Here is a 14,258-nt window from a genome sequence, read left to right on the forward strand (position 1 = left end):
ATGTAAAAATTACAGGAAAATTTAGAGAATAAAAGAAAAAAATGGTCCTGGTGCTTTAGATACTATTAGCACTTTGGTGTGTCCTTTTGTTTTTCTAATATTTTTTGCCCTATGGTATTCTCTAGAGAAAATTTTTATCTGCATTTCTTATAATATACCTGCTGTAAAGAGTGTGCAAACAAGTGTTGTAGTATAGCTAGACACTGTTGGATTTAAAGTTAGAAATAGTTTCTCTTTACCTACCCCTCACTTTTAGAGTCCATACTACAGCTGTGTTGTTTTGAGCTATTTCCGATTTTATGACCATTAAATAACTTCAGTTGCCCAAAATAAAGTTTACTGGCTTGTAACCATGAAAATAGTCTACAAATTAGACCTTGAGTGATATGTTACTATTTCTAATAATGGATGTGCATTAATCCTTTAAATTCTACCACCCCATTATAACTGAATTAACATTTGTATTAATCTGTATATCCATAGTCTTAATGGTTTTTAAAAAATCACAAATTGTATCAAAATACATGTTTTACATTTTTTTTCACTTCTAATATATTTCTTAATAGTTATGTAAGCCTACAAGTACATAGTTGTGTGGCTATTTTTCTAAGCAAGGTATATGCTAAGCTTCATCCCCCAGAATAATTATCTAAAAATACACTAAAAGGGCAATAAAAAGCTAAAAGTAATTTCAATTAGTTTAACATTGTCATTTTTAATATTTCGAAGATCTAACTGCAGCCATGAGCAGCAATGAGTGTTTCAAGTGTGGACGATCTGGCCATTGGGCCCGGGAATGCCCTACTGGTGGAGGCCGTGGTCGTGGAATGAGAAGCCGTGGCAGAGGTGGTTTTACCTCGGATAGAGGTATTTTTGTCGAATAAAAAATTTTGAAGTGCTTCAGTATCTATTAGTGTCAAGACTGGTCTAATTAGCCAAATTCTTTTTGTTTCTGCCCAAAATAGGTTTCCAGTTTGTTTCCTCATCTCTTCCAGACATCTGTTATCGCTGTGGTGAGTCTGGTCATCTTGCCAAGGATTGTGATCTTCAAGAGGATGGTAAGTATTTAACACTTCATTTTCATACCCTTCTAGAACTTGGAGAGGTGAGCCTGTGCTACTGCTGCACATAGCATTGGAAAAGACTTTTTAAAACAAAGAACGTTTTGTAAAGGTTTTATAGTCTTGGTCTGCTTCTTTTCCTTATTGTTGAAGCCTGCTATAACTGCGGTAGAGGTGGCCACATCGCCAAGGACTGCAAGGAGCCCAAGAGAGAGCGGGAGCAATGCTGCTACAACTGTGGCAAACCAGGCCATCTGGCTCGTGACTGTGACCATGCTGATGAGCAGAAGTGCTATTCTTGTGGAGAATTTGGACACATTCAAAAAGACTGCACCAAAGTGAAGTGCTATAGGTAAGTTGTTAGGGTGTTGGCTGGAGGAAGGCTCATGGCAGAGATTATTTTAGAGGTGAATTAGCTATAAATGGACTTTGTGGACCAGTATTCAGTGGAAGTTCGTTTTGACCAGATGATACTGATTTTCAGCATATATAACCAGCAGTTTGTCTATACATCAGTTACTATTTTGCCAGTCGTGGTTTGTGGCTTATGACAGCTGAAAAACTTACACAGCTTTGGAATTTTTAATATTTTATTTTTATTTATTTATTTTTTTATGATAGTCACAGAGAGAGAGAGAGAGAGGCAGAGACACAGGCAGAGGGAGAAGCAGGCTCCATGCACCGGGAGCCCGACGTGGGATTCGATCCCGGGTCTCCAGGATCGCGCCCTGGGCCAAAGGCAGGCGCCAAACCACTGCGCCACCCAGGGATCCCGAATTTTTAATATTTTAAAAATAAGAATGTTAATGCTGTACTTCGGAGTTTTCAGAGACATTGTAGAAAACTATAAATAATTCACATATACAAATTTTTTGTCCTACAACCTGAAATCCTTGTGGATGTGACATAAGTTAAAATGTACATATTTAAGCTGTAAAATTTGGTAAATACCAGTGAAATCTTAAGGATTAATTTGTATAAAGGTACAACATCTTGGGGCGCCTGGGTGACTCAGTCAGCAGAGAGTGCGACCCTTGATCTCAGGGACGTGATTTTGAGCCTCATGCTGAGGGTAGGGATTACTTAAAATAAAACTTAAGAAAGATTCCTGGGTGGCTCAGCGGTTAAGCATCTGCCTTCGGCTCAGGGCATGATCCTGGAGTCCCAGGGTTGAGTCCCACATCGGACTCCCTGCATGGAGCCTGCTTCTCCCTCTTCCTGTGTCTCATGAATAAATAAATTAAAAAAAAAAAAAACTTAAAGAGAAAGGTATGTATTGGCCAATGTTATTAGTGTTTGCAGTGGGAGGGAGAGAGAATCTAAAGCAGGTTCCATACCCAGTACAAAAGTGGGTCTGGATTGCAGGGCTCCATCTCATGACCCTGAGATCATGACCTGAGCCAGAATCAGGAGTTGGCTGCTACACTGAGCCACCCAGGAGCCCCTATTTTTAGTGTTTTGATGTTAGTGGATCTCTTGGGGTAAAAATTTTAATTTTATGGCTTAGTCTGCACAATTGAGTACTTAGTTACTTAATTCCTCCTTCCTGCTCTTAGTGGAGGGGTTAATGAGACTGTCCTGAGGGGAAAAAAGCATTGCTTCACTGATCATTGCATTTGTTACCCAGTTACTACTGTTTCTACAGTTACTATTGTTTCAGTGCGGCTTTATGTTTTCTGGGGACATTATGAAAACTCACTGTCCCTCTTTCTTTTTTTTTTTTTTTTTTAGGTGTGGTGAAACTGGTCACGTAGCCATCAATTGCAGCAAGACAAGTGAAGTCAACTGTTACCGCTGTGGCGAGTCAGGGCACCTTGCACGGGAATGCACGATTGAAGCCACAGCTTAATTATTTTCCTTTGTCGCCCCTCCTTTTTCTGATTGATGGTTGTATTATTTTCTCTGAATCCTCTTCACTGGCCAAAGGTTGGCAGATAGAGGCTACTCCCAGGCCAGTGAGCTTTACTTGCCGTGTAAAAGGAGGAAAGGGGTGGAAAAAAAAAAAACCGACTTTCTGCATTTAACTACAAAAAAAAAAAAAGTTTATGTTTAGTTTGGTAGAGGTGTTATGTATAATGCTTTGTTAAAGAACCCCCTTTCCGCGCCACTGGTGAATAGGGATTGATGAATGGGAAGAGTTGAGTCAGACCAGTAAGCCCGTTCTGGGTTTCTTGGATATGTTCCCATGTAGGAGGTAAAACCAATTCTGGAAGTATTTATGAGCTTCCATAAACAACTTTAATTTTAGCATAATGATGGCCTTGGATTGTCTGACCTCAGTAGCTATTAAATAACATCAAGTAACATCTGTATCAGGCCCTACATAGAACATACAGTTGAGTGGGAGTAAACAAAATAAAAAGATGTGTGTTAATGGCTGTGCGAGAAAAATCGGGATAAAGGCCTAAACAGGAACAACTTCACAGCGTTGATGCTGGATATGCATAAGGTGATGGCAAAGGTTTAGAACACATTTTTTTCAAAGTCTAAATCTAAAACCCAGAGTAAACATCTATGCTCAGAGTTAGCATAATTTGGAGTTATTCAGGAATTGCAGAGAAATGCATTTTCACAGAAATCAAGATGTTATTTTTGTATACTATATCACTTAGACAACTGTGTTTCATTTGCTGTAATCAGTTTTTAAAAGTCAGATGGAAAAAGCAACTGAAGTCCTAGAAAATAGAAATGTAATTTTAAACTATCCAATAAAGCTGGAGGAGGAAGGGGAGTTTGACTAAAGTTCTTTTTGTTTGTTTCAAATTTTCATTAATGTATATAGTGCAAAATGCCATATTAAAGAGGGGAATGTGGAGGACTAAAAGCTGACAGTTTGGACTTTTCTTTATGTACTAACTCAGTCATGTCTTCAGTAATGTAAAATAGCTATTTTAAGGAAGCATAGCCATTAGATACTTTGGTGTCCCATTTTGCAGGGATACAAAAAATTTAAGTCTCTTTGTAACCCATTATAATGCTGCCCTTTAGCTCTGTGTTCATTCTTGATTGCCATTATTATATTTTAGCATTTAATATTTTTCTTGGGCTTCACAAGGTTCTGAGATGTTAGATTGCGTGTTTTTCCAGGATTTGTTCTGAAGTCGGGATGGAACTTAGAAATCACTTGGATTAATGAATGAATTCACTTTATTCATGAGTTAGTGGAAACTTGCTTGAAAAATGTACAGCTACCTAGGGTCTAGAACCTACTTCAAGAATCCCTCCCACCCTATGTCCTCTTTTTTTGACACCCCACCCCCCCATACTCACTCTATAGTTAGTGGCTATGCTTTCCTGACTTAGTTTAATTTTTTTGTCCCTTTTCACTGCCATGTGATTCATTCACATCGGATATACTGGGTTTTTCATCCTTATGTAGTCTGGTCAATTTGTGATCTATACCATTGCAGGGTTAAGACGTTGGTGTCTCAACTGTGCTGTGCCAATTCCTACTTTGTCAATTCTTTTTTTAAGGAAAGGTTTTCTTCTTTTTTTTTTTAAGATTTTAAATTTATTTATTCATGAGAGAGACAGAAAAAGAGAAGCAGAGACCCAGGCAGAGGGAGAAGCAGGCTCCCTATAGGGAGCCCGATGTGGAACCCGATCCCAGTACTCCAAGATCACGCCCTGAGTCAAAGACAGACGTGCTCAACCGCTGACCCACCCAGGCATCCCTTCTTTGTCAAATTAATAGTGAAAAGCAGGCAAAAAAAAATAAAAGGTGTGAGGTCATAAAATGTTCTTTTTCCTCATGAATACATGTTAACAAGTTCCTTTATCATTTGATATTTGTATTAAGCAAATGGTATGTGTCAGATGTTAACTAAGCATGTTAAATATCTTGATAATTTTGTTTCTCCTATAAATACAAAACAGCATAAGAGAAGACCTATTTTCAAAGGCATCACTGTTAAATGTAGTCAGATTCAGGTTTGGGGGTAGCGTACATGTGGTTATTTTCCCCCAAGGTTTCCAGCCTCAACTTGGAAAACCTAATGAGTGAGATATTTAGAACTGCTTTGCTTCACACAACTGTTCCTTGTGCTGCATTTGTAGTACCTAACAGCCTTTTGTTTCAAGCCCTTTGATACACATAACTGAGAGCCTATTCACAGGCCACATAAGTGTTCTTTCATAAGGTTGCATTTGATTGTATTGACCTTGATTACTGAGCAAGTACAACGTGAAAATATGTGTATTCTAGGGAATTCAGGCTAATTGCTGAGAGCCAGTGAGCAGTTACTGTGGCAATTTTTTTTTTTTTTAAGATTTATTTTTTTATTGGAGTGGGGCAGAAGGAGAGAATCCTCAAAGAGATTCCCTGTTAAGTGTGTTGCTTGATGCTGGGCTTAATCCCAGGACCTTGAGATCATGACTTGACCTGAAAGAGTCAGATGCCCAGCCAACTGAGCCACCCAAGTGCCCCGTTAAGACTTGGTTTTAAGCAAATTTTCAAAAATTTTTCAGATAGTAAGTAGCATTGCCTTGATAGGTGAATGGTTCTGTCAAAAGTGAGGTTTGTTTGGGGTTTAGCAGCTTTCAGCTTTGGGTAAGAAACCAATCCCATGTTTCTGTAATATCTGCTAAGATTCCTGTCCCTGCAAGCTAGATAAATGGGCAAGTATTTCTCTTGTGACAAGGATTGAGGGGATGATGAAAAGGTGAATGGAGGTGCTACAATGAATTTTGCATTGTCAACAAATTTTCATCTTTGCATCCTTGTTAAGTTTTGCTGCCTTTTTGCGTACTTTAGCTGTTTCTCCTCAGCCTCTTAAAGCTGCTTCATCAGTGACGAATGGATCAGATGGAGTTCTTGCCTGCAAACTTATTTTGAAAAATTCCATAAAGAACAGTTAAGAGAGGGACACCTGGGTAGCTCAGGGGTTGGGCACCTGCCTTCAGCTCAGGTCATGATCCCGGGATCCAGGATCGAGTCCCACATCAGGCTCCCTGTGAGGAGCCTGCTTCTCCCTTTGCCTGTGTCTGCCTCTCTCTCTGTCTCTCATAAATAATCTTTTTAAAAAGATAAAAAGAATAGTTAGAACGATCTATACATTGAGGGGTGCTTGGCTGGCTCAGAGCATGCGACTGTTGATCTTGTGGTCCTGAGTTCAAAACCCCACATTGGGCTTAGAACTTATGTTTATTTTATTTTATTTTTTTTTAAGATTTTATTTATTCATGAGAGACACAGAGGGAGAGAGAGAGAGGCAGGCAGGATCCTGGTGTGGGACTCATCTCAGATCCAGAGCCGAAGGCGGACACTCAACCACTGAGCCACCCAGGCATCCCAGAGCTTATGTTTAAAAACAAAAATAGTACAGTGAACACTTGAGTGTATTCTCCACCTAACAGCAAACGTTTGTTACTGAGCCATTTGAAAATAAGTTGTAGACCTGAAGTGGCAAAAGCATCTTCATTTTTGTATGCATGTCCTAAGAATTAAGATACCAGGATCACAATCTATTATCATACTTAGAAAATTTTACCTAATTTCCTTAGTACCATCTGATACCTAACGTAATATTCAAGTAGTGACTAGAATAGAATATTACAATTCTACTGAATTGTACCAAAATTTTAACATTGCCCAGTTTTCCAAACTGGTCTCCAGCCAGGGTTTGTCATTGCATTTGGGGTATAGGTTTCCTTGGTCTCTCTTAACCTAAAACTTCCCCACTTTCCCCCTCATAACATTGATTTTTTTTTTTTTTAAGTGCCCAGAGCAGTTTTTTTGAATGTCCTATATTTACTGATTGTTTTTTCTTCCTGATGTTCACTTACTTCCTGGTCTAGAGGCCTGATTATTAGGTTCCCCTTGAGCTTGTTTTCATCAGTTTTTTTTTTTTTTAAGATTTTATTTATTTATTCATGAGAGACCTAGAGAGAGAGGCAGAGACACAGGCAGAGGGAGAAGCAGGTTCCATGCAGGGAGCCCGATGTGGGACTTGATCCTGGGACTCCAGAATCATGCCCTGGGCTGAAGGCAGGCACTAACCCGCTGAGCCACCCAGGGATTCCCGTCAGTTTTATTTTTGATACAGAACTTGATCATTTAAGACAATTTTGTATTTTCATTGTAGTTATAGGTATTTCCCTTGAAAAATTTAGTAAGTCAGTCTCCACTCCCAGTATCCACTTAATGCTTTTTTTTTTTTCCACTTAATGCTTTTAGCATTTATTGTTCCTTGTGTAGCTGTTGCTTTGGGTTCTTAAATTTGTTAGCAATAGCTGAGGATGTAGAATGTAATTCCACTGGTTTCAGCAAAGCCAGGTTATAGCTAGAGTGGTAACAGTGTATCCCTAAGCATAGGTTCTTTATAAATGTTTCACTAAAAACGCATGAGAAAAATTGGTTTTCTTGATATAGTTAGATTTCTGCTGAAGTTGTGGGAAAACTTAGAAAACAAACATATATAGTCCTTTGAAAGATTGTAGGTTATAGGTTGGAAGATTGTAGCTTTTGCACTAGAGTTATTTTGATTTTTTTTAATACGTTCGGGAAAACTGTTTTTAAGAGCAATTCTAGAGTTTGGGGTCAGACACTGGTTTTCTAAGAGGAGAGAGCATGAAACATTTTCTTTGGCAAGTGTAGTGGCTGGAGGGAGGTAGAAAGCTTACATTTTTTAAAAATTCCTAATGAATTTTTTATTTATTTATGATAGTCACACAGAGAGAGAGAGAAGCAGAGACACAGGCAGAGGGAGAAGCAGGCTCCATGCACCGGGAGCCTGACGTGGGATTCCATCCCGGGTCTCCAGGATCGCGCCCTGGGCCAAAGGCAGGTGCTAAACCGCTGCGCCACACAGGGATCCCCGAAAGCTTACATTATTAACATTCAAATTGAGGTGTGCTGGGGTGGGGTGGCTCAATTGGTTAAGCATCTGACTCAATTTCAGCTCAGGTCATGATCTTAGGGTTGTGAGATTGAGCCCTTCCTCATCCTCTGCACTGGGTGTGGAGCCTGCCTAAGTTCTCTCCCTCTTCCTTTGCCCCATCCCACCCTGCTTGTGCAGACACACAGAAGCACATGCGCTCACTTTCAAACATTCAAATTGAACATTCCATCTAACTTTGATACGCATGGCAAAGCTATAGTATCAAGTACTATTTTAAAATGTTAATTTCAGGGGATCCCTGGTGGCTCAGTGGTTTAGCGCCTGCCTTTGGTCCAGGGCGCGATCCTGGAGTCCCAGGATTGAGTCCCGCGTCGGACTCCCGGCATGGAGCCTGCTTTTCCCTCTGCCTCTCTCTCTATGTCTATTATGAATAAATAAATAAAATCTTTAAAAAAAATGTTAATTTCAGGGGTCTGTGTATTCTTGCTTTGAAACTTCATTAAATATTTAGCGTGAACCAAGTGGAAGGGGGAGAGAGGGAGAATCTCAGACTCCTCCCTGAGCAGGGAGCTGGACAAGCGGCTCAATCCCAGGATCCCAGGATCACAACTTGAGCCACCCAGTATCCCCTGCCCCCGGTCTCTTATTTTCTATTTTGGATGTGTTTGCCCTAATATGTAACAGTATTTGTTATGATAATCTAAGTTAAACTTCCATGATATTGAAAATTCTTTAAAAAGGTTTGGGGCATGTTTTTGTGGTGGACTCTGGTATGTCATAGTAAGCATTAGATATTGCATTTCCTGTGTGTAACCTAAAGTATTGGGGGCTCCTGTTGTGAGTCTTCTGTGCTTGATGTGAAAAGCAAGTAACTGCTGAAGCAGTGGAGAAGCATGAATCTTATTAGCAACAGCCTCATGGCTAACCTTTAGAATTAGACATTTAGGCATTTGGCTTTAATTTGGGTGGGTCTGAGCTATCAGTATTTTTAAGCTTCCAGATGATTTTCGGGTACCACTGGATTGAAAACCATTGGTGTAAGTAACCGAAGGTCATAGCCACAGTGGTGCTGTTGGAATTTGAAAACACAGTACTGTGCTTATGTTAAGATAGTGGTTTACATGTAATTATACTTTTTTGCTTTAGGATGGAAAGAACATTCATTATGCATAAACTGCTTCGTATCCATCTATATTCAACCCCACAACAAATCTTTACATGGAACCTAGGTGTTATCTGTAATCTTACAGTAATTTTTTTTTTTTTTTGAGATTTTATTTGATAGCACAAGCAGGAGGAGCGGCAGAGGGAAAGGGAGAAGAAGCAGGCTCCCGGCTTAGGACCCAATGTGGGGCTCCATCCCAGGACTTGAGGATCATGACCTGAGCCAAAGGCAGATTAGATGCTTAACCAACTGAGCTATCCAGGCGCCCCTTATTAAATACGTTGATAGCAAGCTATATGGTATCTTACCTCCTAAGGTTGCTGGTACATATCTGCATGCAAGGATAGTGATAGTGTTTTCTTAAAAATAACAAGGCTAAAAAAAAAAAAAAACAAGCCTATCTTTTTTGACTTTTACTTGGATTTTGCTTCTAAAAACATCCTTTCTTAAATGGGTCTGAGGAGATGAAGGTAATTCTGTTTAGTGTGGGTACATTTTAGTCTTGATTGTTCCTGGTCTTTTTTCTTCCTGCAATTGTGGTTCTTGGTTTTCGGCATTGAATTTTTCATTGAAGTTACTTTGCAGCATGGCCCACCAACTAGGGCCTGGGGCTTAACTACTCTTGTCTCCCCAGATAGCATTGCTAGGTGACCAAACTTAGGCAAAAATAATTTGGTGGCAGATAGTTCATTACTCAGCGAATTTTTTCGCTTGACTGAGATGGACTTGTTTCAGAAGTATGGCTGCTTCATTGCTTTGCCTTTACAGAGTAACCATCCTTTTCCCTTAGGTTCATTTCAAATATTCTTAGTTGCAATTAGCTTACCCTCTTGTGCCCCCAATAATGAAGGTCACTGGAGAAGATTTATTACAATGGGACCTCTACTTAAATTGGATGCAAGTGTTCTAGAACCGGGGACCCCATTCTCCTGGGGAACTGCATCCAGTCCTTCTGCCTACTACATTTGTACTTCCTGGGTCAGGCCACAGAGATTCATCCAAATGGCACTTGATGCTTAGCTGACACACCTGCCATTTATGAAGCAGCCTTATTACATACTGGGAGCTCTTAGCCTTCTAATCAAGAATTGATTATACCTGGTTGAATGGTTCAAAGTCAGAAGATCTGGGGCTGGTTTAGGTATAAAGCTCCTTAGAGGAATGGGCATTCATTCAGTGCTTGCAAGTATTTTTAATTTGGGAAATTAGAAACTATATTTGCAAATTATGTGGTGTAAGAGATGAGGTGACACTCTTCTGCAGGCTATGGCCGTTTGCTTGTCTGCTAATGTTTTTGGATGATAGTTTCCACATGGAATCTGAACAGGTATGTTAAGAGGTCAGAGCTTATACTCACAGATCTTTTTTTTTTTTTTTTCCTAAGTAGGACAAAAATTTAGAGGCAAGATTTTTGTTTTTTAGATTTGTAACCATACAGCTGAGGGCTGAAGCAGAAGCAAAAACTCACTTGTCATGGATTTTTCAACCTTTGCTGATTCTCTATGGTGAATCGAGGAAAAAGCCAATTCACTCTAGTGGTTTTTGTGCCAGTTTTCAGAATTAGATCACAATTATCCTAGTTACCAAGTTTATGTCGACTTTACAAAATTGCTCCATTAGGTTTGTGAATCAGATAAAATGCCTTGGAATATTTGCAAAATGATAAGTGATAATGTACAGAGGAAACACGAATTTCCATTTGGTTTCATTTTAATTTTTGCTGGTTGGTTTGTTGGATCAGGATCCAAATACTCCATATACATTGCATTTGGTAATGTCTCTTAAATCTGTGAGCATTGCCTGTCCTTTTTGGGAAAAAAAAAATTGAATTCCTAATGACCTGCATTTGGCTGATTGTATACCTTTAGTATTGTTTAATATGGTTTTATCTCCCAGAATTTAGTGGTAGTCAGGTCTAGGAGCTTGATTATATTTAAAAATTTTTTAGGCTAGATATATCATGCAGGGTGCCGTGTACTTCCTGTTGGATTATATCAGGAAGTACATGTCATATTGCCTTAACTTATGGTGATATTAAGCTGGATTAGTAGATTCAGGTGACTTCAATGTTTTCTATGTTATAAAGTCTTCTATCAGCCTTGCACCACATGGTTTTAACAGCCATGGATGATACATATACTCCACTAATACTTCAGTCATAAAGAACAATTATTGAAGGTGCCTGGGTGTCTCAGTGGTAAAAAAGCAAGCAAGCCCAGGATAGAATACCCCAGAAATTAATGTGTGTGACTTCTAAAAGCTGGCCAAGTTACCTTGCACTTTGTCACCCAAGGTATATTGGTACTGCAGTACCTGGGCCTTAAACCTGATTTTAGCTGCAGGGCTTTGCACATTTTTGAGATCGTGGCATCATGCAACCAGTATGGGCTGCGGTGTCAGACTTCACTGGAATCTGCTCCAAGTCAGTTTTTAGTTTATATTTGAAACAGCTTGCTCTAAACTCCAGTTTACTCATCTGTAAAGTGAAAAAAAAAAAAGTATTTTGCAAGATCACTAAGAGAAATTTCATGAGACATCATTCATAAAGGGTGTACCACTTATGGAATAATAAATGGTACTTACTGTTTTTATGCAAACTCCTACAGTACCACCATCTGGTTTGTATGCTACCTGGGAAGAATACTTCTTAGTATGTTTGGCAAGTCTCAAGGCCTGGTTGAACCAGTTCAGGGACATCTTAAATGCATGCCAATGACTCCAGAGCCTTGGAAGGCAGTAGATGGTGATATGAATGAAGCTGGTATGTTGGGAGATGGAGGAGGTGGTGCCATAGAGAACTGCTAAGGAGCTCATGTCCCTCAGGACAAAAAAAATAAGAGACAGAGAGGCAGACTCCCTGTCAGGAGCCTGATATGGGACTTCATCCCAGGGTCCTGGGATCATGCCCTGAGCCACACATCCCTACTTGGCTCCTCTTGATTAAGAGATTCGCTAATGCTTTGTTGCATGGAGGAGCAGCCTGCTATTTTTTGTGTAATGCCTACTCTGTTAAACCTGAGGAAGATTTTGAAAATCAGTTTTTCTTATGCACTTAGGTCTTGATTCTAAATTTGTTCTAAATTTAAATTTTTTATTTTTATTTATTTACTTTTAAAGATTTATTTATTCAGAGAGAGAGAGAGGGGCAGAGACACAGGCAGAGGGAGAAGCAGGCTCCATGCCGGGAGCCTGACGTGGGACTCGATCCTGGTCTCCAGGATCACACCCCAGGTTGCAGGTGGCGCTAAACCGCTGCGCCACCGGGGCTGCCCTAAATTTAAATTTTTTTAAAGGTTTTATTTATTCATGAGGGACAGAGAGAGAGAGAGAGAGAGAGAGAGAGGCAGAGACACAGGCAGAGGGAGAAGCAGGCTCCATGCAGAGAGCCTGACGTGGGACTCGATCCCGGAACTCCAGGATCACACCCTGGGCTGAAGGCGCTAAACCGCTGAGCCACCTGGGCTGCCCTAAATTTAAGTTTTGATTAGAAATTTAATTTGGCTTTGAGAATTTGAAACACAAACACTACCGATATAATAGTTTAAAGTTTTATTGATGACTTTAAATTTTCTTCTACTTTGGTGATGTTTCAATCCTGTAACTTCCTAAGGATTTTAATAAATTTTTAAAAGTTTAACCTCTACACCTTACATGGGGCTCGAACTCCTGACCCCAAGATCAGGTTGCACACTCCTTGGACTGAGCCAGCGAGGCACCCCAAGATTTTATTTTATTTTTTTAATGCTTTTTATTTGAGAGCATGAGGGGGTGTAGGAGTAGAGATAAAGGGAGAAGCAGACTCGCCACTGAGCAGGGAGCCTGAATCCGGCCTGGATCTCAGGACCCTGGGGATCATGACCTAAGCCAAAGGCACACACTTAACTGAGCCACCCAGGCTCCCACCCCACGGTTTTGTAATTCTATATTATAACATTTTTATACTTGTTCTTGAGTATAAACACTCAGATCCAAAAGAAAAAAAAGGATGTCTTCTCATCTTAGGTTATCAGCATGGGAGTTTCTGGTATTGTGGGCTAGTTAACCCTAGGTTAAGTCATACAAGCCCAAAGGTGATTAAGATCTGAGATACCGCAATGAGGTTGAATCCTCTTTTGCAGGTTTCTTAGTATTTTTTTTAAATTATTTATGATAGAGAGAGAGAGGCAGAGACACAGGCAGAGGGAGAAGCAGGCTCCATGCACCGGGAGCCCGACGTAGGATTCGATCCCGGGTCTCCAGGATCACGCCCTGGGCCAAAGGCAGGCGCCAACCCGCTGCGCCACCCAGGGATCCCCTCTTAGTATGGTTATATACGGCAGGTTTCCCAGTCCCTATCTTTCAAGCATATTTTAAAATGTTTAAAAAAACTAAATAAAAATTGACCTTTTTTTTTCTAAAAACAAAGTGTCCTTGAACTATTTATTAGGCCACAGGTGTTGATCAGACCTTTTTGCTCTTTGTATAGTTTACAAATTTTCTGGATTGTTTAGCTGCTTTAGCATTTAATATTTTTATTCAATTCTTCACAGGTGAAAAGTACACCTATGAAATAAGAGTACATCTATATAATAAGTACTTTCTATATAGTAAGTTCCCTCAATAGAACTTCTTCATGTTCATATTTTTGCAACTAGTTTTTGTACAGTTTTAACTTTTTTTTTAGAAAAATTATGAACTCATGGGCTTTTACAAATTGCATTATTATTCATTAAGGACTTTATTTTAGAGAGAGAGGATGGGGGTGGGCCAGAGGGAGAAAGAATGTCAAGCAGATTGCTGAATGGGGAGGCAATCCCCTGAGCCCTCCCCCTGAAGCAGGGCTCCATCTCACAACCCTGAGATCATGGCTTGAGCTAAAACCAAGGATCTGAGGCTCAACCTACTGCGCCATCCAGGCACCTCTCCTTTTTATTATTTTATATCCATTGTCACCTCGTTATTTTCTGCAGAGGAAAGAATTCTACAAGATCCATTCTGGGTTTGTTTTTTTTTTCTTGCCCCAAGACAAGGACTCAATCACTGAATTAGTTCCCTAATGATGCTGTAACTTCATCACATCCCAAAAGTCCTTTGGCGATGTGTAGTAACATTCACAGGTGTTGGGGATTAGGACATGTACATTTTTGGTAAGTTGGCAGGGTATTCTTCCTTAGTCTGGCCTTTGCCCCTAAAGATTCACAGCCATCTCACACA

General features: G+C 39.9%; 1 protein-coding gene across 6 annotated transcripts in view; it reads left to right on the top strand.

Moving 5' to 3' along the window:
* The window catches only part of CNBP (CCHC-type zinc finger nucleic acid binding protein), a 68,614-nt gene extending 64,811 nt beyond the window's left edge, over positions 1 to 3,803 (top strand). For 2 of the 6 annotated variants that reach the window (XM_077857633.1, XM_077857632.1), the window contains exons 2-5: positions 730 to 846; positions 966 to 1,056; positions 1,210 to 1,413; positions 2,793 to 3,803. In XM_077857633.1, the coding sequence (XP_077713759.1) occupies positions 744 to 846; positions 966 to 1,056; positions 1,210 to 1,413; positions 2,793 to 2,910 (516 nt within the window). In that variant the 5' untranslated portion in view covers positions 730 to 743 and the 3' untranslated portion in view covers positions 2,911 to 3,803. Of the gene's footprint in view, positions 1 to 729; positions 868 to 965; positions 1,059 to 1,209; positions 1,414 to 2,792 lie in introns of all 6 variants that reach the window. The other 4 variants (XM_077857630.1, XM_077857629.1, XM_077857631.1 and 1 more) reach the window with 3 other exon arrangements.
* Positions 3,804 to 14,258: the final 10,455 nt, after the last annotated feature.

This window comes from Canis aureus, chromosome 19 (assembly GCF_053574225.1).
Source record: "Canis aureus isolate CA01 chromosome 19, VMU_Caureus_v.1.0, whole genome shotgun sequence".
Classification (NCBI taxonomy): domain Eukaryota; kingdom Metazoa; phylum Chordata; class Mammalia; order Carnivora; family Canidae; genus Canis; species Canis aureus.